Consider the following 24,375-nt stretch of genomic DNA (forward strand, 5'->3'; position numbering starts at 1 on the left):
GGTATTGAGAGGGAGATATAAACGCAAGGAACATCACAGAGATAATAACGGAAGTTCTTGAAATGGATTAAATATGATGACTCGGAGGGAAGGAATTGTTAGAGATGATTATGAGAGTGATGTGAAAGGCTGTAATATCATAATAGACAAGCTTAAAGAAGTGGCTGATTTGAAGGGGAAGGTAATGACTTGAGTTTTAGATAGAGAGGATACTTGCAAATATTGACTAAGTGCTCACTATATGCTAGGCATGGTTCCAAATACTTGACATGTACTAACTCATTTACTTCTCATAACAACCCATAAGGCAGGTACCATTATTAGCACCATTTTACAAATGTGGAAACAGACCCAAAGTCACCCAGTTAATAAGTGGTCAAGGCCAGGCATGATGGCTCACGCCTGTAATCCCAGCACTTTGGGAGGCTGAGGCGGGCGGATCACAAGGTCAAGAGATGGAGACCATCCTGGCCAACATGGTGAAACCGCGTCGCTACTAAAAGTACAAAAATTAGCTGGGCATGCTGGCACGCACCTGTAGTCCCAGCTACTTGGGAGGCCAAATGGGAGAATCGCTTTAACCCGGGAGGCAGAGGTTGCAGTGAGCTGAGATTGCACCACTGAACTCCAGCCTGGCGACACAGTGAGACTCCATCTCAAAAATAAATAAATAAATAAATAAATAAGTGGTAGAGCTCAGGTTTACAGCCAGGAAATATAATTCCAAAGCTTTGATATGGTAGGTTTTAGATTTTGTAAAGTTCTTTACTGTTGTTAGCTTCTTAATAACTCCCAACCTGTATATTTATTCTTAGCGGCTTACCCTTTTAGTACTTATATAATCATGTTTCACAGATCCTTGATCGTCTGTGTATCCATTTAACAGATATTTATTGGGTGTCTCCTATGTACTAGGCTTGGTGCTGGAGATATAACGTTAAGCAAATACAGTTCACGCCCCCATGGTGCTTACAATTAATGGGAGGAGAAAAATCATGTAACTATCTGATTTCAGACTGTTGTGTCCTGCAAAGGAAAGATTAGAATGCCAGAGGAGAACATGATCTAGAATGGGGGTAAAAAGGGAAGCTTCCTTTAAGAAATATTTGATCTGAGATCCACAGAATGAGTAGATCTTAACCAGGTGAAGATGAGAAAACATGAGCACAGACCTAAATGTAGCTCTATTATTTCATTCCATCACTCTCTCTCCCTGACTCCTTCTTCCCTGGTTCCCCCTACCTCCCAACCCCTCCCTCTTGCTCTAAGCAGAGATGTCTATGCCTGGATAGCTAAAATGCACAGGAATCCAACAGTGTCTTTAGATGTTCATACCACACAAGGATTAGGAGTGTGATCTGTCTGTCACATCTCTAACCCCAGTAGTTATAACATTCCTTGCCACAGAATAGGTGCTCAATAAATAGTTGTTGAAAGAAGTAATTAGTTAATTTGGTGCACAGAAAATAGGAGAGAGTTATAGAAAGGCTAGCTCATCTCAGGATGAGGAGAAACTTTCTAACAATTAGAGACATCCAGAGATGGAAGGCATCCTGTTATAAGAGAAGTATCTCTGGACTTGGAGTGAAATAAAATAGCCCCTCGCTAATTTTGACTATGGGCAAGCTACTTAATTGAGCCTTACTCTCCATACCTGTTAGTTAAAGATAATCTTTATCCTGCCTAATTCAAAGGATTGTTGTGAGAGTGAGATAAAATAATCTAAATAATCTAAGTAAAAGAGTGTTATATAAAGTGCTATTAAATATATTTGTATTGTTAAGGCATAATATTATAGTTAACTCCCAGTCCAGCCACTACCTGACACTCTCTTTATGGTAACTTGCAGTAGAGATTCTTGTCTTAGATGGGAATTTGAACTAAATAACTCAAACCCTTTCCAATCTATATATACAATGATTATGACATATAAGTCAATTACTTAACCATTTCTGTATGTTATGTTTTAAAGTTTTGAATATATAATGCCAGAGTTAAAATACTGAAGCATTCTGTGAAAATTATATAGACCAAAATGCAAGAAATATTAAGAAGCTTGTTTTGTTTAATGGTGGACAAAGACCTTAAACTAAAATCTTCCGTGTATAATTCTCTAGGAAGGGGGATAGTTCAAATGCCTTATTTCTCCCGAATTTATGAACTCTGTATATCAGCTCCGTAGCCATGTTTACGAAGCTACAAGAAGAAAGGAGATCCCTTTAACTAAAATGTCAGTGATTAGGTTTTAAGGGATTTCAAATTACTAGGGAAGGACCCAGACACTTAGTGACTCCCTAGTGATTTGAAAATCTTCTTGGCTGCTGGCAGTAGTTTGCATGGAGACTGAATATTATCTCAGCCCTTTTGAAAAAGTAAAGAAGCTACAAATCCAGTGGCTGTTCAAAACAACAAAGAAGGGTTGAGGTGCCTTTGGCTTCTAACAGGAGTGTCTCTGAATTCCTCAAGGAATTCCAGGCCTAGAGTTGATCCAGCTGGCAGGAGGTATCGATCTCCACTTGAATTCACTGAATAAATAATGGTTGCCATAGTTATTGAGCAGTGGCAACTGGTTGGAGAGCAGGGAAAACTCTGCAGTACCTTCTGGGAGTTTGGCCATGAGAAAGTCTGGTTACAAGGTTCCACAATTAGCCCCCTCCCCAAATCCAGCCAATATATTGCTCAGTTCCTGTATCCTGATGATGAATATGAGATCTTGAATGTTATGTAAGACATGAGACACTGAAAGGAAGGGAAAGCTTAAGTCAATGGACTGGTATTTATTCTGAGAAAGGCGACCTTCCCTAGGTTATGAATCTAATTGGATATTTCTCACTATTAATTGAATTTAGTATCAGCAAGGTGATGTTTGATCATGTTATAACTACTCAAGGACTTCACAAAGGACGAAATCCATCTTGTTCTGTTTTAACATTATTATACAAAGAGCACAACCTGGACATTTTAAAAGAAAGGAAAAAGTTATCCCCAAACCCCATAGGTATTTTCATGTTTATATTTTCTTTCACCCTTCTTTATATGAAGAAATAATATTTGCGTAGATGGAAACACAGCTTTAGTATTTAATATTCTACTCTTTATTTAATGTTGTAAACATTTTTTTATTTTGCTTCACAGCCTTCATATTTGTTCTGTTTGATGTCTCCAGAGTCTTCCCTTCCATATACCATTATTTACTTAACAGTTCCCCTATTCTTCAGCCCTTTGCCTTTTTCCAGTTTTTTTGTTTGCTTTTGTTTTGTTTTGTCTTGGTAATAGATAATACTGAATCAAATGTCTCCATGTATACAGTTTTATTCTTCTGTTAAATGTTTCCTTTGGATAAATTCCCAAGGGTGGGATTACATAGTCAGAGGCTATGGACGATTTATAGCTCTTGAAATTTACTGCCAAATTTACAGCGTGTTCTTTTGTTTTGGGGAGAAAAATAAAACTTTAGGCAGAACACCACTGCATGCAGGATTCTCTTAAAATTCACTCTCAGGTGCTTCTTCTGAGACTGAAACATGGAGCCTATGTATTTAGTAAAGATAAGCTGTAGGAGACAGGTCTGCACCTGGGCTGATTAGCTAATAGTTTCTCAGGGAAAGCAAAATGATGCACTGCAAAGCTTGGAAATTAGGCCACTAATTGCCTTTTGTTAGACCTTGTAGTTGCCAGCCACTTGCCCACTGGCAAGCATTGTCTTTGGTTCTGATTATTCCAGAACCAGTTATTCCAGTGTATAGCTCTCTACAGTTGACAGACCACTTTTCCATAACATTATCTTAATTGAGCCACAACAGTCCATGCAGTTGGGTTTTCTTATCATTTTACTTTTTCTTTTAATTTATTACATAACATTGAAGACATACAGGAAGAATACAGCAAAGGCTGTGTATCTGCCACCCAATAATTCTGATTTTCCTGTGAAGACATTGAGCCTTAGAGAAATTAGGTCACCCAGCTAGTAAGTGACAGAACCAGAACTAGAACCCAGGTCTGTCTAACTCCAGGGCCAGTGCCCTTCTCTTTATAGCATATTGCATTGAGACAAGATGCCTGCAACTTATAATCCACGGAGATGCCGCTGGCAATCTTCATGGTAGTATTTTGATATTATAACATATCAGGCCAGGTGCAGAAGTGTGTGCCTGAATTTTGATATTATAACATATCAGGCCAGGTGCAGGAGTGCATGCCTGTAATCCCAGCACTTTGGGAGGCCAAGGGGGGTGGATCACTTGAGGCCAGGAGTTTGAGACCAGTCTGGCTGATATGGTGAAACCCTGTCGCCACTAAAAATACAAAAATTAGCCAGGTGTGGTGCACACACTTGTAATCCCAGCTAATTGGGACGCTGAGGCAGGAGGATCTTTTGAACCCAGAAGGTGGATGTTGTAGTGAGCTGAGATTTCACCACTGCACTACAGTCTGAGTGACAGAGTGAGACTCTGTCGAGAAGTAAAGAAAGAGAAAGAGGGGAGGAAGGGAAGGAGGGAGGGAGGGAGGGAGAGAGGAAGGAAGGAAGGAAGGAAGGAAGGAAGGAAGGAAGGAAGGAAGGAAGGAAGGAAGGACGGACAGAAGGACAGACACACATCAGAACTCAGAGCTTTGGGGCCTTACAGATAATTAAGTTCAACCTTCTCCTTTTACAGGGCCCCAAAGAGGGAGGAACTTCCCCAAATCATACACAAACTAGCCAAACTGAGGATAATGCAAATTTTCTGGTTCCCAGGCCTCTTATTTGGGACAAGAGAAAAGTATCTGGATAGTTCTTCATTTTTCTGATTGGCTTTTGCTTTAAGGAAATAACTTTTCTTTTTTTTTTTTTTTTTTTGAGACGGAGTCTTGTTCTGTCGCCCAGGCTGGAGTGCAGTGGTGCAATCTCGGCTCACTGCAACTTTTGCTTCAAGGAAATAACTTTTCTTTTTTTTTTTTTTTTTTTTTTCTTGAGACAGGGTCTCGCTCTGTCGCCCAGGCTGGAGTGCAGTGGTGCAATCTTGGCTCACTGCAAGCTCCGCCTCCTGGGTTCATGCCATTCTCCTGCCTCAGCCTCCCGAGTAGCTGGGATTACAGGCGCCCGCCACCACGGCCCACCTAATTTTTTGTATTTTTCATAGAGACGGGGTTTCACCGTGTTAGCCAGTATGGTCTCAATCTCCTGACCTCATGATTCACCCACCTCGGCCTCCCAAAGTGCTGGGATTACAGGCGTGAGCCACCGCGCCCAGCAGGAAATAACTTTTCTAACAAAAATGTCTCCAACTTAAAAAAATTAATTTAGAGCTAGCCACGGTAGCTCATGCCTGTAATTTCAGCACTTTGGGAAGCTGAGGCAGGAGGATCACTTGAGTCCAGGAGTTTAAGACCAGCCTAGGCAATATAGTGAGGCCCTACCTCTACAAAAAATAATTTAAAAATCAATCAGGTATGGTGGTGCATGCCTATAGTCCTAGCTACTTGGGAGGCTGAGGCAGGAGGATCACTTAAGCCCAGGAGTTCCAGACTACAGTGAACCATGATTGCACCACTGCACTGCAGCCCAGGCAACAGAGCAAGACCGTGACTCAAAAAAAAAAAATTAATTTCGTAAAAATTAGAAACTATTGCTTGATTTCCCATTAGAAGGATGTCTTCGATCTCTCAAGGATTATGATTTTACATGTAAATGTACTGAGAGAAGAACAGTTTGAGATAACAGAGGACAAGCTCTTCCCTTGGAAATGAGGCTCTGAGGCCAAGCATGGTGGCTCATTCCTGTAATCCCAACACTTTGGGAGGCCAAGGTGGGAGGCTCACTTGAGGTCAGGAGTTCGAGGCCAGCCTGGCCAATATGGCAAAACCCCATCTCTACGGAAAATACAAAAAATTAGCTGGACATGATGGTGCCCACCTGTAGTCCCAGCTACTCAGGAGGGTGAGGCAGGAGAATTGCTTGAACTGCGGGGAGTGGGGTGGGGGGAAGTAGGGGAGCAGTGAGCCAAGATCGCACAAGAGGCCAATATTTGCCTCAGAAAACTGGGTTCTCATCCCAGCTTTTAGCAGCTGAGTGACTTTGGGAAATTCATTTAACCTTATACATAAAATAGATCATAGTATTTAACATGGAGATCATTTTATATATTGTTTTGTAAAATATAAGATGCTGGTATTTGTGTCTTGATACATTATAAAGTGCCTGCACCACATCCTTCTGGGCTTCCTCCCCTTCTCTATGACTTTTCCATCTCCACAGCAGGAGGACATGTGTATTTTGTACAGAGTGCCAGGTGTATGTCAATAGGGGTTTCAAGTTGGGGGGAACAAAACAAGGAAAAGAAAAGCTGAATTCTTCTCAGTGCTGGTTAGCATGAAAACACAGGAATGCACTTTGCTATGTTGGGTCTTTTCGAGCAGCCCTTGCATTAGCAAATGGAAGTTACAGCCTCCCAACCTCCCTTAAGTTAGTCTGTCAAGATACAAACATTAATTCATTTGCCTGGATGTGTTTCTGTGTCACTCTGAAAAATAGTTGCCTACTGACAGGGCTTTGTGAGTCCTTAGTAGGACAATGTATGCAAAATAATAAACACCCTGCCATTCATTCCATGTGGCTGTGTGCCAGGAACTGTGCTTCCCTTGTGTTACCTAAGCTGGCTATCCCAGAAACCCCTAATTGGGTATGATCATTTTCTTCATCTCATAAGGAAATGGGTGCTCAGAAGTAAAGAGACTTACTCTAGGGTGCACAGCAAGTAAGTGTTGGGACTGTGATTCAAACCTTGGTGTTGTTTAATACCAAAGGCCATGAGCTACCTCTAACAGGGAGGGCACTTTGATTGTTAAGAAGCCACCCAAACTGGCAGAATGAGACACAGACCTCAATTAGGCATTCAAAGTGTCTTAAAATGTATTTGCCTCCTAAACTTCTTGCTCTTCTCTATCCCTCTGCAGAAAGACATGGGTTAAAAGAACCAAAGAGAGTCGAGGAGCTATGCAACAAGATCACAAGCAGTTTAAAAGACCATCAGAGTAAGGGACAGGCTCTGGAGCCCACCGAGTCCAAGGTCCTGGGTGCCCTGGTAGAACTGAGGAAGATCTGCACCCTGGGCCTCCAGCGCATCTTCTACCTGAAGCTGGAAGACTTGGTGTCTCCACCTTCCGTCATCGACAAGCTCTTCCTGGACACCCTACCTTTCTAATCAGGAGCAGCCTGAGCAGTGAGCCGCCTCTTCTCCTAGCACCTGCTTGCTACGCAGCAAAGGGATAGGTCTGGAAACCTATCATTTCCTGTCCTTCCTTAAGAGGAAAAACAGCTCCTGTAGAAAGCAAAGACTTTTTTTTCTGGCTCTTTTCCTTACAACCTAAAGCCAGAAAACATGCAGAGTATTGTGTTGGGGTTGTGTTTTATATTTAGGCATTGGGGGATAGGGTGGGAGGGGGGTATAGTTCATGAGGGTTTTCTAAGAAATTGCTAACAAAGCACTTTTGGACAATGCTATCCCAGCAGGAAAAAAAAAAAAAAGGATAATATAACTGTTTTAAAACTCTTTCTGGGGAATACAATTATAGTTGCTTTGTATTTAAAAATAAGAACAGCCAAGGGTTGTTTGCCAGGGTAGGATGTGTCTTAAAGATTGGTCCCTTGAAAATACGCTTCCTGTATCAAAGGTACGTATGTGGTGCAAACAAGGCAGAAACTTCCTTTTAATTTCCTTCTTCCTTTATTTTAACAAATGTTGAAAGATGGAGGATTACCTACAAATCAGACATAGCAAAACAATAATGGCTGTTTGCTTCCATAAACAAGTGCAATTTTTTAAAGTGCTGTCTTACTAAGTCTTGTTTATTAACTCTCCTTTATTCTATATGGAAATAAAAAGGAGGCAGTCATGTTAGCAAATAACGCATGCTAATATTCCTAGCAGAGGCTGGGTTCACCTTTCCTGTAGATCCCTTCTGAGGTATGGCCTATCCAAGATTTTTAGGCCATTCCTGATGGAACCAGATCCCTGCCCTGACTGTCCAGCTATCCTGAAAGTGGATCAGATTATAAACTGGATTACATGTAACTGTTTTGGTTGTGTTCTATCAACCCCACTAGAGTTCCCTAAACTTGTTTCAGTTATAGCAACTGACTAGTATATTCATTCAGAAGCTCCATAAGTCAGTCGAGTATTTGATCCCTAGATAAGAACATTCAAATCAGCAGGAACTGGGTCATACAGGGTAAGCACCAGGGACAATAAGGATTTTTATAGATATAATTTAATTTTTGTTATTTGTTAAGGAGACAATTTTGGAGAGCAAGCAAATCTTCTTTTTAAAAAATAGTATGAATGTGAATACTAGAAAAGATTTAAAAAATAGTATGAGTGTGAGTACTAGGAAGGATTAGTGGGCTGCGTTTCAACATTCCGTGTTCGTACTCCCTTTTGTATGTTTCTACTGTTAATGCCATATTACTATGAGATAATTGTTGCATAGTGTCCTTATTTGTATAAACATTTGTATGCACGTTATATTGTAATAGCTTTGCCTGTATTTATTGCAAGACCACCAGCTCCTGGAAGCTGAGTTACAGAGTAATTAAATGGGGTGTTCACAGTGACTTGGATACACCAATTAGAAATTAAATAAGCAAATATATATATATATAAATATAGCAGGTTACATATATATATTTATAATGTGTCTTTTTATTAACCATTTGTACAATAAATGTCACTTCCCATGCCGTTATTTTATGGTTCATTTGCAGTGACTTTTAAGGCAGTACTGTTTAGCACTTTGATATTAAAATTTTGCTTATGTTTTGCTAAATTCGAATAATGTTTGAAGATTTTTAGGTCTAAAAGTCTTTATATTATATACTCTGTATCAAGTCAAAATATCTTTGGCCATTTTGCTAAGAAACAAACTTTGAATGTCAAACTGATGTAGTTTTTGTTAGCTTTAATCATTTTTGCTTTAGTCTTTTTAAAGGAAAAATAACAAAACTATGCTGTTTATATTGTCATTAAATTATACAATCAAACAAATGCCAAATGAATTGCCTAACTGCTGCAAAGTATAACCCAGATAGGAAATCACATGTTTTTTTCCAAGAGTCATTCTAATATTTGATTATGTGTTATGTTTATGTGTGCTTTTATGAAAGATTGTTATTTTTATATATCAAGATGATAGAACCTGGAATGTTAGAATTTTGAAATGTTAGACTTGGAAGGGGCCTGGCCTGTCAACTAGTCCAACCCCTAAAATTCAGAGAGGAGCAAACTGGGGCCCATTGAAGGGTGAAGAGTTAATCAAAGTCAAACAGCTAGTAACAGAATCAAGACTAAGACCTAATTTACCTTTCCATGGTCTTTTTTTTTTCTCAGCTTACTCCATCTATATAAAATCAGGCTTTTAAACATAACCACTAATATTTACCAGAAGATAACCACGAGTAAAGTATACTTTTGCATTAATTTTTTGAGCTTATATGCAAACATAATAAATATTATTAAGTATCAGGAAAGCTAACATTTCATACAAGATAGCTTCAGACCAAATTCAAATTGAATTTGAATAAATTAGAAATACTGTGCATACATAACCTTCTTGTGCACCATGAATATTTGGAAAGTTAATCCTTGTTTTTGTCATGTCTATAAAGGAAGAACAAAACAAAACAAAAACAGAGCCCTAGAGAAATGCCGTTACTTTTTATTTTTACACCCATCAGTTTTAAGGAAAAGACTTTTTAGCCATTATAATCTAGTGGTTGGAAGGAATGAAGAAGCTTTTTTAGTACTAGGTCCAGATATGAGTGCTAAAAATAAAGATGATAGCATGTTCTTCTGTCTTCCATAGTTATTACAACTATGAGAGCCTCCCAAGTCATCTATCAACTCAACTCCCCCTGTTTTTTTTTTTTTTTGTCTGAATGTTGCACATAAGTTTATACAGAGTGGATGACCACACTAGCACAGAAGAGGACAACATGTATTAAAGCAGGTGATTCCTCCCCTCGTGGGAGAGCTCTCTCAGTGTGAACATGCCTTCTGTGGGCGGAAATCAGGAAGCCACCAGCTGTTAATGGAGAGTGCCTTGCTTTTATTTCAGACAGCAGAGTTTTCCAAAGTTTCTCTGCTCCTCTAACAGCATTGCTCTTTAGTGTGTGTTAACCTGTGGTTTGAAAGAAATGCTCTTGTACATTAACAATGTAAATTTAAATGATTAAATTAAATTACATTTTATCAATGGCTACTGGTGTACTGAATAAGCATGATTCATTTAACAGTTTTCTCTTAATTATTATGTAATAGTATTTGCTGTGAACTCTTAAGCACATCCCCAAAATTGATTTTTAAAGGCTTAGTAATGCTGAAAAATTAATAGGATTTCTGAATTGGATATATATTAAACCTTACTGATTGAAAAGAAGGACATTCTAAATTCAATAACCATTTATTGACTAATTCCTAGGGGCAAACCACTGCTGAGTGCTTCGAGGAGATACAAACATGCACAGTGTATGAAACTCCCATTTTTCTTTCAACTGTATATAATGTAAATGGAGCTAAAATTTGTTGGCTAAAAGTGTTCTTTAAAGGTAAGAAAGATTCATTTTTATATCAAGACAATATGATACAGTTTGTGAACCAACATTCCCAAGAATCAGGGTTATAGTTCTCCAAGATGGATGAGTGCTCTTTGCCTTTTTGTTTGAGCCATCACTACTACATTACTTAGAAACCCCTTCTTTGTGGGTAATACTTCTTCAACTCTACCCAAAACATCATGTGTTCTGAGTTAGTGCAAATGTGCTTTTTGTGTTGACAACTCAAAAGTGTGGGAGTTCTCATGACTTACTTCATCAGTTCATGCATAAAGTATTGTCTGTGACATCTAAGTACAGATGAATGGATAAACAAAATATGGTATATAAATACAGCAGAATATTATTCAGCATTAAATTATAAATATATTATTTGTATACTGTGCAGACACAGTACTTAGATGTCACAGACAATACTTTATGCAAGTGTTTGGTTTAGGAGCCAAACACTTCCTCCTGCTTCTCAACAGGACCTTCACTACTCAACCATAAACTATGATTAGTAAGAAAAGAAAGACAGCTATAGTGGAGTGCCATCTGACATAAATTCAAATGTAGGTGCTTTTATCAATAAAAAAACAAAACAAATATAAGTGCTTGGTTATAATAAAAAATAAAGAGGAGAGGGTTAAGCCCCTCTTCTAGGGACAATAAGGACAAAGGTGTGGTTTGAATGGGGAGGGTCCAGGAAGAACAGGGCTAAATAAAGGGGCACTTGCCTGTGGTTGAATTCCTATAGGTTAAATGCAAAGAGAAACACAAGCAACTAATTTCTGACTTTAAATTGTGGTAAAATACACACAACATAAAATGTACCATCCTAACTGTTTTTAAGTGTACAGTTCAGGAGTGTTAAGTACATCTACATTGTTGAGCAAGCAATTTCCAGAACTCTTTTTTCGTCTTGTAAAACTGAAACTCTATACCCATTAAACAACCCCCCATTCCTCCTTCTGCAACCCCTGGCAACCACCATTCTACCTTCTGTCTCTATACATTTGACTACTCATGTAAGTAAAACCATACAGTATTTGCATTTTTATAACTGGCTTATTTCACTTAGCATAATGTCCTCAGGTCCATCCATGTTATATCATGTGCCAGAATTCCCTTCCTTTTTAAGGCTAAATAATATTCCATGGTATTTACATACTACATTTTGTTTATCCATTAATCCATCAATGGGCATTTGGGTTCCTTCCATCTCTTGACTATTATGAATAATATTGCTGTGAACATGGATGTGCAAATATCTCTTCAAATCCTGCTTTCCATTATTTTGATTGTTGACTTTTGAGCTTAAGTGTGATGTAAGTGCTTTTCAAGAATAATCTTGGTTTTATGTGGGGTTTTTTTGCCTTAGGCACTGATTTCAGAGCCTCCCCATTTCTTTATCTCAGGAGGCATCTGAGGTTGCTCCATGAACAAGGCTGTTTATAAACCTTTGTTCCAGGGCTAGGCTGAAAACTGAAAGGACTAAAATCTAAGAGGCTTAAGTAATTTACCACCTTTTCTGAACGCTCTTCTAAGAAGGCCCATCCTTTGCCCGACCAGTTGAAAATCCCATCAGTTTCAAAGAAGGTTTTTGCACCTTCTATTATTTGCCATCCCTCACCATGAACAAAATTCTTCATGAAATGCATCAGCAAAGTCTTCCTCAGAGTTATCTCTGAGTTGCACTGTGACACTGACATGGGCAATGCTTGTTTTGTTTGGCTTTCGTTGCAAGTGCGCTGTCCTTCCTGTTTTAGTTTTTCTGTCTTTGTCTGACTCATTTCATGGCTCCATCACTGAGCCCAGGGATCATCAGCCCCTTCTCTGATTACCTCCTGTGGTGCTGGCCATCCCCCATGCTGGGCCTCTAAGGGTGCTTGATTTGAGGGGAAGAGAAGACAGACCTAATGTTACTAAACCAAACTCGGATCCACTCACTCAGTGCACAGAAAAAGCCAAACACTGACACTGGGATTTGCAGTGATAGAAAGTGAGGCATTTATTGCAGGGTGCCAAGCAAGGGGATTGGGCAATTAACACTTAAGACCCGAATTCCCTGATGGCTTACAAAAAAAGGTTTTTAAAGGGAGGGGTACATTTCAGGACAGCAGAAGTTACAGGTAAAATTGTAAGTCAAACATGGAGATTATACATTGGTTTGGCCTGAAAAGATGAGCTATCTTGAAGTGGGGGCTTATAGGTCATGAGGTGGATTCAGAAATTTTTTGACTTGCAATTGGTTAAGGAAACAAGGTTTTGTCTAAAAACTTGGGTTCAGCAGAAAGGAAGGTTAATGTTTGCCCTGTGGGTGTAACTCTTATCCAGGTCCCACAGGAAGAAACTTAGAACAAAGAATGGTGGTCAGTGTTCAATCTTCAGGTCCCCTTTACCTAAGGTCTCCCTGACAATGGCCAGCATTTTTCATCAGTGGGAGTCTTGGTTTCTAATAAACAACTCAAGAACATATGTTAAGGTGTTATATTTTAGTTTCTAGAGGGAACTAAAACACCTTGTGACTCTAACTTGCTTGAGATTATTGTTTATGCTATTCCTTTTTTTTTTTTTTTCTTATGGGATTGCTTTTTTATTTCTCAGGGATAGCTGGGTGCCTGGACTTTCCCTTGAAGAGATTCAAAATTTTTCCTTTATTTCCACTCTTGAGGAGCCCATTAGGCCCCTAAGAAGGACCCCTGCTTTGTCTCACTAACATTTATTAATAATCTATGGTGTGTGCCAGATATTCTAGTAAACCCTTTCATCTATACTCTAGTTTAATGGTTACTGCTTCTAGGAAGGAGGTGATATCCTCTGTCTGAAAATGAGGAAAGAGGCCAGGAGAGGTTAAGTACCTAGCAGCAGGACCTCACAGCTAGTAAGTGAATTTGAACACAGGTCAATATGACTCTACTGCCCCCGGCTGCATTCATGGAGCTGTGATTAGACCCCCGTTCCTTCCCAGGACACAGGGGTCCTCTATTCTCAGTTCCTTGCTCATCAACAATGGTAAGAACTCTACCCGAGCAACGCAGCTACTATCCAATACTCTGACTCAACTTCATCATTCCTGCCTGTCAGAGGTATCAACTGTCTTGTGAATTCTTTAGACTTCTTGCCTCAACAGGTCCCCACCATTGTCCCCACAGTACTCAAAGCTTGTCCCTCACCAGCCTCAGTCCCACTGAGCCTTTAATAACGAGGCCCTGCTCCACTTTTGGAATCCCTTTCTAGTCCTTTCATCTCTAAACACAAACATTCCCTATCCTCAGAGTGGGCTTCAATCATTCAACCCCTCATGACTCTTTTCTGCTTCCAGCCAACCTCCCAATTTCCAGGTGATTTAAAACTCCCACTCAGGCTCTGTAGTCCACATCTTCCAAGTTGTTCTCCTTTGGACTCTGCAACCACCTCTCTGTCCCCTTCCGGTTACTTTCATAAACCCCACAAAGCCATCACCCGCCAGATCTGCCTTTTTTATCCCTGAGAAAAGATAACAGAACAAACGCAGAGAAGCAGGCAATCCTTGCTCATCTCAGAGCCATTTCCTTCCTGGCAGCCTGGCCTCCACCTTACCCTTTGAATTTACGTGTCCACAAATACACTTTCTACCTTTTGTTCCTAAAACCATAGTTTCTTCCCCCCCAGCCCTTTCTTCCCTTGCTCATTTTCTCCTGCCAGTTTTTAATCAATTGCTCAGAACTACATAAAGGTATTTTAAGTATAAATACACATACACACACATGCACACACACACTATCCTAACATAGCTGCTTACATGCTTCCTTGTCCGTATATACATATTCAGGGGATTTTTCCTTATTTTAAAAAAAGGATACATCTTTATATTTTTATTTTTGCTTTTCACATTGTCAAGATTCTATGGGAAACTAAAAGAATATGAAGTTGAAAATATAAAACTGATTAAAAAGAAAAAAGTGAAATATTTCATACATACAAAAGTGAAATTGATTTTATTTTATATTTTTGAGACAGGGTCACAGTCTGTCACCCAGGCTAGAGAGCAATGGGGCAGTCATGGCTCATTGCAGCCTTGACCTTCTGAGTAATCCTCACACCTCAACCTCTCAAGCAGGTAGGACTACAGGCACAAGCAACCACGCCCACCCCATTTTTGTATATTTATTTATTTATTTATTTATTTATTTATTTATTTATTTTAGAGAAGGGGTTTTACCATGTTGCCCAGGTTGGTCTCAAACTCCTGGGCTCAAGTGATTCACCTGTCTTGGCCTCCAAAAGTGTTGAGATTACAGGCATGAGCTACCACACTCGACGAAACTGATTTTAAAGCACAAAATAATTGTTAAATATTTTATACATGTGAAAGAATAATAGAACAAACATATTTGAGCTTACCACCCAACTCAAGAACTATTGGAATCCCTGTGCCTCCCCAATCCCATTTCCCTCTTCCCTCCACCATTCTGAATTTTGGTTTATCATTATATATGTATATATTCCTAAGTAATTTCTTGTTTAAATGTACATGTCTTTGAGTTTTGTATTTAGTATCATAAAGCATATATTATTTTGCAACTTGTTTTATCTATGATGTTGTATAGCTCTAATTTAATTTTCTCTGCTCTGTAGTACCTCTCTTAATACACGATAATTTCTCTATTCATTTTCCTGTCAAGGGATATTTAAGTTGTTTCCAGGCTCTTGCTATTACTAGCTATGATGTTATGAAATTTTTGTACACATCTCCTAATAAACACAGGAAATAATTTCTCTAGACTAGGGGTTTTCAAAGTGTAGTCCTAGGATCAGCAGCATCAGCATCACCTGGGACCTTACTAAATGCAGATTCTCAGGCCCCACTCCAGAGTTACTGAATCAGAAACTCTGAGGAAGGGCCCAGCAATCTGTGTTTTAGAAGCCCTCCAGGTAATTACAATGCATACCAAAGTTTGAGACCCACAGCTGTAGGCCAACCAAGAAGTAGAGTCGGTAGGATACGTGGCATACATGTTGTTTCCTTTACTAGATATATTAGTTTTCTTCAAAAGCAGTGCACCAATTTACATTCTCACCAACAATGAGAATTCCTACTGTTTTACCTCTTCTCCAAGACCTGGATTCATCAGTTTTTGTTTTTGTTTTTTTTTTTTTGAGACGGAGTTTCACAATTGTTGCCCAGGCTAGAGTGCAATGGCACAATCTCGGCTCACCACAACTTCCACCTCCCAAGGTCAAGCGATTCTCCTGCCTCAACCTCCCAAGTAGCTGGGATTACAGGCATGCAACACCATGTCCGGCTAATTTTGTATTTTTAGTAGAGATGGGATTTCACTATGTTGGTCAGGCTGGTCTTGAACTCTCAACCTCAGGTGATCCACCCACCTCAGCCTCCCAAAGTGCTGGGATTACAGGCATAAGCCACCATGCCCGGCCCAGGATTTTTTATTATTGTGAATCCAGTGGTTATAAAATGGCATCTTACTGTGCTTTGTATCTCACTTTTTACAGAACAAAGTCAATATACTCAAAACAACATCCTTACTTTTCAGAACTAGCTATCCTTTCCTTCCTTTTCCAGCTCCCCCACTTCTGAGATGGTGTAATTTCTACCATCTTGAGGGCTAGAAATCTGGGCACTCTGCTTCTCTGTCTTCCAGAAGGCAATGGACAGTAGCCTTCTAGTGACAACATTAGTACTGTCTGGCTCCAGAGAGTGGCTCTATGTATGAAAATTTCAACTTGGAGAAAGTCATGGGTGGTATCATGATAGGTGACATTTTAGGATGGCTTAGGTGTAGGGTTAGTTTTGGAATATGTCTCATTTGTATTGTAACCCATAGGTTGCTGGGGCCTCTTATCCTTAGGATCCAGAAGGGATTGTTTTAAACACTTTGTTCCACAAACAGGGAGCCTGAAAGTCCTCCTCAAGATATCTGTAAATTCTGCCAACTTTTATGTTAGCTCTGGCTTCAGGCTCCCACGTGTGTTTGATATTAGCTTTGTTAACGATTTCTTTCTTTTTTTTTTTTTTTTTTTTTTTTGCTGTACCGCTGGTATCATCTCTGTTTCTCGTGTTGCTCTAGAAGTAGAATTCACATCTTTTCCAAAATTTCCACCCAAACATCATGAATAAGACTTTCCCAGGTTCTAGAAACTTATCTTAAGCAATGGCTGGTGACTTCTGACCCTTATTGTTCAACTGTCTCTCCATCCTTTCATCTGGAACGTGGATACCACTTTAGACTATGGAGATAAGGGTATCTCCTAAGAACTGTAGCAAAGGAAGTGGGAAGGAATCAGCCCTGAGGATTTTATGGAGCAGAGCAACCCTATCCAAGCTGGATTGCATATAAGTAGACTTTTCATGAGAAAAAAATTAAACTCCTTGTTAAACCACTGTTATTTTGAGTTTTTCCATTCCTCAAACCTGAATTATATTCCAACTGAGACACACAGGATGCAAGAAACATGGTTTATCTACAGAATAGGTGAAAAAAGAGTCAGGAGTATCAAGGATAGTGACTCAGTGTGAATCACTCATGTTTTGAGGCTACCAAAAAAAAGCCAAAGACATCGTAGGTCACAATTATTTGTTTATTTATTCATCCTTTGATTCATTCAACCTTGAACTAGGCCCTGTGTTTCAGCTTCCTCATAGTCTCATAGACCCGATGATGCCTGCCCTCTCAAGGTCTTAATTCTTTCTATCTTGTGGTTTTTCTCTTACTGCCTTCTAATTTCACCTTTATCCCTAACGACCTCATCTAGTATTTTCCAATTTCTATTCCTGAGAAAGAAAATCTGACTGATCTGGCTCAACTTGTCATGCGAGGCCACATTACAGATGCCTGGACAATCTGAGGAGTAGGTGTCCTTGGGTAGTCCCTGATCCAGTAATCTGTGGTCCTTCAGAAAACATTGTGACTTGAATAGTTTCACTCTGGAGGGACTAAGAATATAAGGGCTGTATGACTATAAAGTCTGGTATAGTAGGAAGCTTGACTTGACTCATGGGGCCAATTGCAGGGGGGCAGGTTTGGTAGAATCATTCCTTCTTGATTTCCTTACTGCCTAGCACAATACCTGGTTCACTGGAAACCCTTAGAAAATGCTTGTTGAGTGAATTCAAGTTAGATATCCATTGATGGGAGTAGGAGCTGGAAAACATGTCAAATTCCTAAGAGACAGATGATGTCATGATTTCCAAAATTGGTATCCAGAGCCAAAGTGTCAAGTTTCATCTTTTTCTCAACTTTAATGTAAAAGAAAGGGGTGGGGGGCAGAGAGAGAGAGAGAAAATCAACACAACCCCAAGGAAGGTTTGTTTTTTCCTTTCCTTCAGAAAGCAGCTGTCAGTTTAACTTATCCCAAAGTACTGTCAGTGATGAGCATGACTGAAAATGCGTTTTATCTGTAATTAGAGAGATTACATTAAACACTATTATTTGCAGACACACATTGAATTAACCCTAATCGAGGCTAGCAAATAGTAGAGCCTGCCTATTTTTTGCCGCAAAATTTTTAGAAAATTGTGACAGTTGACACACAAGGGACAATGCTGACAAGATTTCTTTCCATCAAATGCCAGACAGTAATTGTAATTGCCTTTAAAAATGTTTTAAGCAGTTTCGTTAGTAAATCAGAAGTTGCCACAAATCATGCTGATAGTTTCTAAACATGGGGGTTGTTGACTGTGCATTCCAATATGAGTTTAATGAATTGATTTTCTGAGGAATTTAACTTTGCATCTGTTTTCAGGTGTAATTAATTCACTCTGATTAATGTGATTAGCATAGATATCAGTGGATTACAATGATACCCTTTATTTATTCACTTATTTTTAATCTGCCATACTGTCCACTGGGAAATGATAGAAGTGATTTTTGGGAAAATATCTTGCTGATGGCTCTGATCACATTGGATTTCTGCAAAGCAGAATCCTGGAAGGAATTCACTGATTATTCACAGCCTGTGCAGCAATGTACTTTTGTTTGAGGGACTTATTAAAGTTTACACAGTCCCTGCCTTTAAGGAGCTTATAATCCAGAGGAGAAGATGAGACAAACATTCCAATGCAAGTCACTCACAAGGAAGAATGACTGTCCTCAGATTCTTCATTCTCTCAGTACCCCTCCCCAACTCTCTTAAAATAATGCTATTACTTAGGGTAAACTAATGCTTCCCGTTCTCCTAAGCAGTCTTATTCATGACTCCAATTACCACTCCCAAATCTGTATCTCCAACTCAGTCCTGTCTTCTGAGCTCCAGACCTCCAGGCTCCAGATGCCTCCAGATACCTTCACCTGGATATCCCAAAGGTACTTCAAATTAAACACATCAGACCCAAATTCATGACCTCCTTCCAAACTTGCTCCACCATTTGTTTCCCCAGTCTCTATAAATGGCACCTCCATCCAATCATCCAGGCCAAACTACTACTATGAGTCTCAGGACAGAAAGGCCATTTATTTATTAAGTCCTCAAACTTCAATGTTCATCTTTAATGTTCACTGGAATTATCTGAAAAGCTTGTTGTTATTATCATTATTTTGAGACGGAGTCTCACTCCGTTGCCAGGCTGGGGTGCAATGCCACGATCAGCTACTGCAACCTCCACCTCCTGGGTTCAAGCAATTCTCCTGCCTCAGCCTCCTGAATAGCTGGGACTACAGGCGTGTGCCACCATGTCCAGCTGATTTTTGTATTTTTAGTAGAGATGGGGTTTCACCATGTTGGCCAGGATGGTCTTGATCTCTTGACCTCATGATCTGCCCACCTCGGTCTCCCAAAGTGCTGGGATTACAGATGAAAAGCTGATTAAAACAGTTTCTTGAATCCGAGACCAGATATTCTGATTTGGTGATCTGAAGTGGGGTCCATGAATTTGATGGGAAAGGGATCACATTTGGAGAACCATTACCCTAGAGAATGTAAAGAATGAAGGCACATTTCCATAAACCACTGTATTAGTCTGTTTTCACACCGCTAAAAAGAATGAACTGAGACTGGGTAATTTATGAAAAAAGGAGGTTTAATTGACTTACAGTTCTGCAGGCTTCACAGGAACCATGGTTAAGCCTCAGGAAACTTACAATCATGGCGGAAGGCAAAGGGGAAGCAAGCATATCTTTACGATGGCAGAGAAGAAGAGAGCGTGCAAAGGGGTAAGTGCCACACACTTTCAAACAACCAGATCTCGTGAGGACTCACTCACTATCATGAGAACAGCAAGGGGGAAGCTCATCCCATGATTCAATCACCTCCCACCAGGCTCCTCCCCCAACATGTGGAGATTACAATTCAAGATGTGATTTGCATGGGGACACAGAGCTAAACCATATCAGCCACCAAATCATTACTATATGAATTATTGCTGGAGGATGAAGGCCCATATCATTACTATGTGAATTATTGCTGGAGGATGGAAACAGGAAGCAAGACTGCTCCAGGTAGAGCATCTCTGCATCACCCAGAGGCAATATGAATTAAAGAAACAGCTAGTGATTTAATTATTCCTTCATTCATCAATTATGTATTGAGTCCCTACCTTCTCCTAGGCACAGTGCAAAGCACTGAACCAGATTCTGAGATATAATGCTGAGTAAAACCATGACACAATCCATGTTTACAGTCTAGTTTTAAGTGAGCTCAGGCAATTCACTGAGCCTCAGCTGTCTTATCTGTAAAACTGAGATACTAATACCACTGTGTATAGACTTTACGACAGATATCAAATAGAAGACTATGTCAAGTGCCTAGTTCAGTGCCTGGCACACTGATTCTCTAGAAGAATACTTAATGAATGGTAGTTAGTTCGTATTGTTTTTATGTTAGAATTATTCACGTTAAAGTGCTATGCAAGTGCTAATTGTTGTTATTATCTTTAGCATTATGTCATAGACTCCCTTAATGAACTTACCTAGGTAACTGACTAGACTTAAACAATTTTGAGAAAGGACCTCAAGCAACTGAAGACAAGTTGGAATTCTGAGAGTTGTAGAACCCTCAGTTTCTTTCATTCTCTAAGATTATTAGGGCTTGGGATTTAATAGTAGTTTCCAAACTTTCCTCCAAAAACCAATTTTCCCAAATTAGTATATTGTTTGATTAATTGTAAATCTTTCAGATGAATTTGAAATGGCACAGAAGCCAAGAGGATTGACAAAATCTGATCCTCCCCACTAGATTCTAGGATTTCAAGCATCTCCTTGGAAGGGAAACAGATATGGGGATAAAAAGAAAACTCCTCTTTGTTATTAGAGGTGCAGTGAGGTACAGCCACACAATGGAATACTATAACGTCTTTGAAAATAGGCTTATTTGAATTTGTTGGCATGGAAAAAAAAAGTCAAAGATAAAAGGCATATTACACAGCATGTATATTATTTTTGATTAAAGAAAAAGCATAGGATTATTTATTTGTATGTATGTAGACAAATCCCAGAAAGATATACAGCCAATTGTTAACAAAATTTATTTCTCTGTGGAATAATTATGACTACCATCCAAAAATTGATCAGTATTTTCTAGATTTTATTCAATGACTAAATATAACTGGTATAATAAGCATATAGAAAAGAGAAAGAATGAGTCCACAAGCCCTACAAAGAAACTGTAGGTGCCCTCAGGCAAAGTTAGTGAATCTTGGCTGCATATTATTATAGTATCACCTGGGGAGATTTAAAAATATCTAAATGGAAAGGCTGCCCCCAAGACTTTTGAACTGATTCAGAATGTCTGGGGCTGAAACCAAAGCTTTAGTATTTTTTTAAAGCTCCTGGGATGTTTTCAACATGTGACCAAGTTTGCAAACCACTGTCTCAGGAGAGCTTTCCTTGCCTTTCCTTGCTCTTCGTAGATCCCCTTGGGACCCTGGCTTATAGGGGGCTTCAATGGGTCCCCACAACCAAGCTAGTCCCAGGACAGACATCAGTATTCCTTGACTCCCAGTATGAACATAGTTTACTCAGTTTTCATAATAATTTTGAAGTAGATCAGATATAGAAATTACTTTGGCCCCTGGACAGATATACGAGAAAAGATGGAAAGAGGATAGGAGTTAGACTGTCTGGGTTCTTACTGAGGTCTGTCATGCAATAGCTGTGTGATCATGAACAGGTTACTTTTCTTTCTTTCTTTCTTTCTTTCTTTCTTTCTTTCTTTCTTTCTTTCTTTCTTTCTTTCTTTTTCTTTCTTTCTCTCTCTCTCTCTCTCTCTCTCTCTCTCTCTCTCTCTCTCTTTCTTTCTTTCTTTCTTCTCAGTAGCATGATGTAATGGACAAGTTACTTTTCTCTGAGGCTCAGATTCCTCATAGCTGCACCTCTCTTGGTTGCTATTAGAATTAAGTGAACTAAAACACCCGAAAAGAGTTTAGTAAAATGTAAAGTACTATATACGTATTATTATTTTTCTTACTGTATTTTGTAACTAAGGATATGAAGAATGTGCTCAGGGGAAGATGGTTTCTGAGGAAGGCCCAAGAAAGGTTGACTTAGTCTCCCACAGGTGACCTAGGCCTTTGGATGGACAGACAGACCTAAGTTCAGAGGTAATTAAATAAGGGGCAAATCCATGGGCTGAAACTAAAAGCAACTTGACAGACCAAACATGAAATGCTTCTTTCTCAGAAAGTCAGAGAAGAGACTCTGAGAAAGATCTTCCCTTTGCTTTTCTGAGGGCTTCCAGGAATTTATCCCAAAGTGGTGATGTCCCAGAATAAATAGGTTTTCTTCTCATAATTAAGCCAGAGGTTCTGGGAATGGGCTGAGCCCAAGGCTGAATTCATTACTGAAATTGCTTGCAATTTAATTCAGGTCTCAAGGAGGTGGTTCCTGTGTGTCACCGGAAAAGAATCCTTGCATCTAGACAACAGTCTCCACGTGTCTCTAGATTGACTTTGAAATGGGAACCTTTTTCCCCTTCAGAACTTAATTTACTCTCTAAAAATTAAGTCCACAAAGGGAACTTCACTACCACACTGTCTGTAGAAGGACCTCAGCATTAGGTGAGAACATCTGGGACATCATTCAACATGGGTAGTGACTGAAGGAAGTTAAGTGTCCCTTAGGAATAGAGACCATGAATTTTTCAGTTTTGTATCCTCTGCATGTCACATAGTGCTGGGTCCAGAAAAAAGTACACAGTGAATCAGTGCCTTGGAAGCCTCTCCTGCAGGCACAGTTACTAGCGCACGGTAGGAAATTATAAATATTTGTGAAATGGACAGCATTGCCACCAGGTCTAACACACTGAAAATATCCACTGTTGTGCAAATGTATTTTCTTTTGTTCATCTTAGCCCATTATTGGTTGCAACTACTCCCATAAAATTGATTTATTGCCCACATTCTCAGAGTAGGCAATAATCCATATAATAATATGGGTCTATAATGAAGATAAACCATAATGTTTGTATGGTATCTTCACAATGTATTATACAATTGGATCTTCACTTCAGGAGGAACGACTACTGCATTCTTCCAGGCCAGAGATAAAGGAAACCTAAACTAGGAAAGTGACAGTGGGAGGGAGACACATGGGAGTTTTCGAACTTGATTTCTGGTTTGGAAACCTGAGTGGATGATGGTGCTATTCGCTGAGATATGAAGAAGGTACAGTTTTGATGGGAAATATGATAAGCTTAATTATTAACATTCTGAGTTTAAGCGCTTGTCTGCCACCCGGGTAGAGGTAGAGCTCATTAGATATCAAAGTATGAAATGCAGAGGAGACATCTGGGTAGATGTAGTCTCTCTCTCTCTCTCTCTCTCTCTCTCTCTCTCTCTCTCTCTCTCTCTCTCTCTCTCTCTCTCTTTTTAAGACAGGGTCTCACTCTGTTGCCCAGGCTGGAGTGCAGTGGCACAATCACAGCTCACTGCAGTCTCAACCTCCTGGGCTCAAGCAATCCTCCTGCCTCAGCCTTCTGAGTAGCTGGGACCACAGGCCCATGTCACCACCGCCTGGCTAATTTTTGAATTTTTTGTAAAGACAAGGTTTCATTGTGTGGCCCAGGCTGGTCTCGAATTTCTGAGTTCAAGCCATCTGCCCGCCTTGGTCTCCCAAAGTGCTGAGATAACATGTATGAGACACTGCGCCCTGCCAGTAGATATAGTCTTGAGAGCCATCAGCATATGACAGTAATAGATATCCAGAAATAATGAGTATGGGGGAAGAACGGTGAGAACAGTTTTAGGGGGAAGCAGGTAGCAGAGATCCATAGCAGAGGATGGAGTAGAAAAATGAAAACGGACACAGCTAGTATGAAAGAAAAGAAAGTAGTATGGAAGGAGACATTAGGTTAAAGGAGAGATTTTTAAAGATGGAAAAGACATGTTTAAATGTAAATGGGAGAGGAGCAACAAGATAGACCCACCTCTGAATCTGTCCATCACCACATCTGACTACAGCAGCCTTAAGACAGTAATGACAATGGCTTCACTTCTGCCTTTCAAATCTAACGCAAGTTTCTCTCTTGGACAATCATACAAAAAATGGGATTCTAGGAAATTTATTTCTCAGTTTATCCATGTTGACATAACACAATCCCGCACAATCCACCACTTGTCAATTTTGTATCCACATACACTTCTTTAACCATATTTAATTTCCAAATAAAAACAATTATAAAATCATGCCTCTAGATAAATTGATTCAATAAATGAGTTTTGTCACTCATCTGGGACTCAATTAAGTCTTTTAAAGGCATTGCAAAAATCTATCAGACCTGAGTATACTGGAGTACACATGTAATTCCAGGTGTCACTGAAGTGGGGGGATTGCTTGAGTCCAGATTTGATTCCAACCTGGGCAACAAAGGGA

General features: G+C 39.6%; 1 protein-coding gene and 1 long non-coding RNA gene across 4 annotated transcripts in view; one reads left to right on the plus strand and one right to left on the minus strand.

Annotated features, from left to right (window-relative positions):
* NR4A3 (nuclear receptor subfamily 4 group A member 3) overlaps window positions 1-10,231 on the plus strand; it is a 43,612-nt gene extending 33,381 nt beyond the window's left edge. For both annotated transcript variants that reach the window (XM_007968591.3, XM_007968593.3), the window contains one exon: window positions 6,934-10,231. In XM_007968591.3, coding sequence (XP_007966782.1) covers window positions 6,934-7,181 — 248 coding nt within the window. In that variant the 3' untranslated portion in view covers window positions 7,182-10,231. The remainder of the gene's footprint in view (window positions 1-6,933) is intronic.
* Window positions 1-24,375, minus strand: part of LOC140712970 (uncharacterized) — a 60,738-nt gene that overhangs the window by 7,627 nt on the left and 28,736 nt on the right. The gene's annotated exons all lie outside the window — the stretch shown is intronic.

Source organism: Chlorocebus sabaeus, chromosome 12 (assembly GCF_047675955.1).
Source record: "Chlorocebus sabaeus isolate Y175 chromosome 12, mChlSab1.0.hap1, whole genome shotgun sequence".
NCBI lineage: Eukaryota > Metazoa > Chordata > Mammalia > Primates > Cercopithecidae > Chlorocebus > Chlorocebus sabaeus.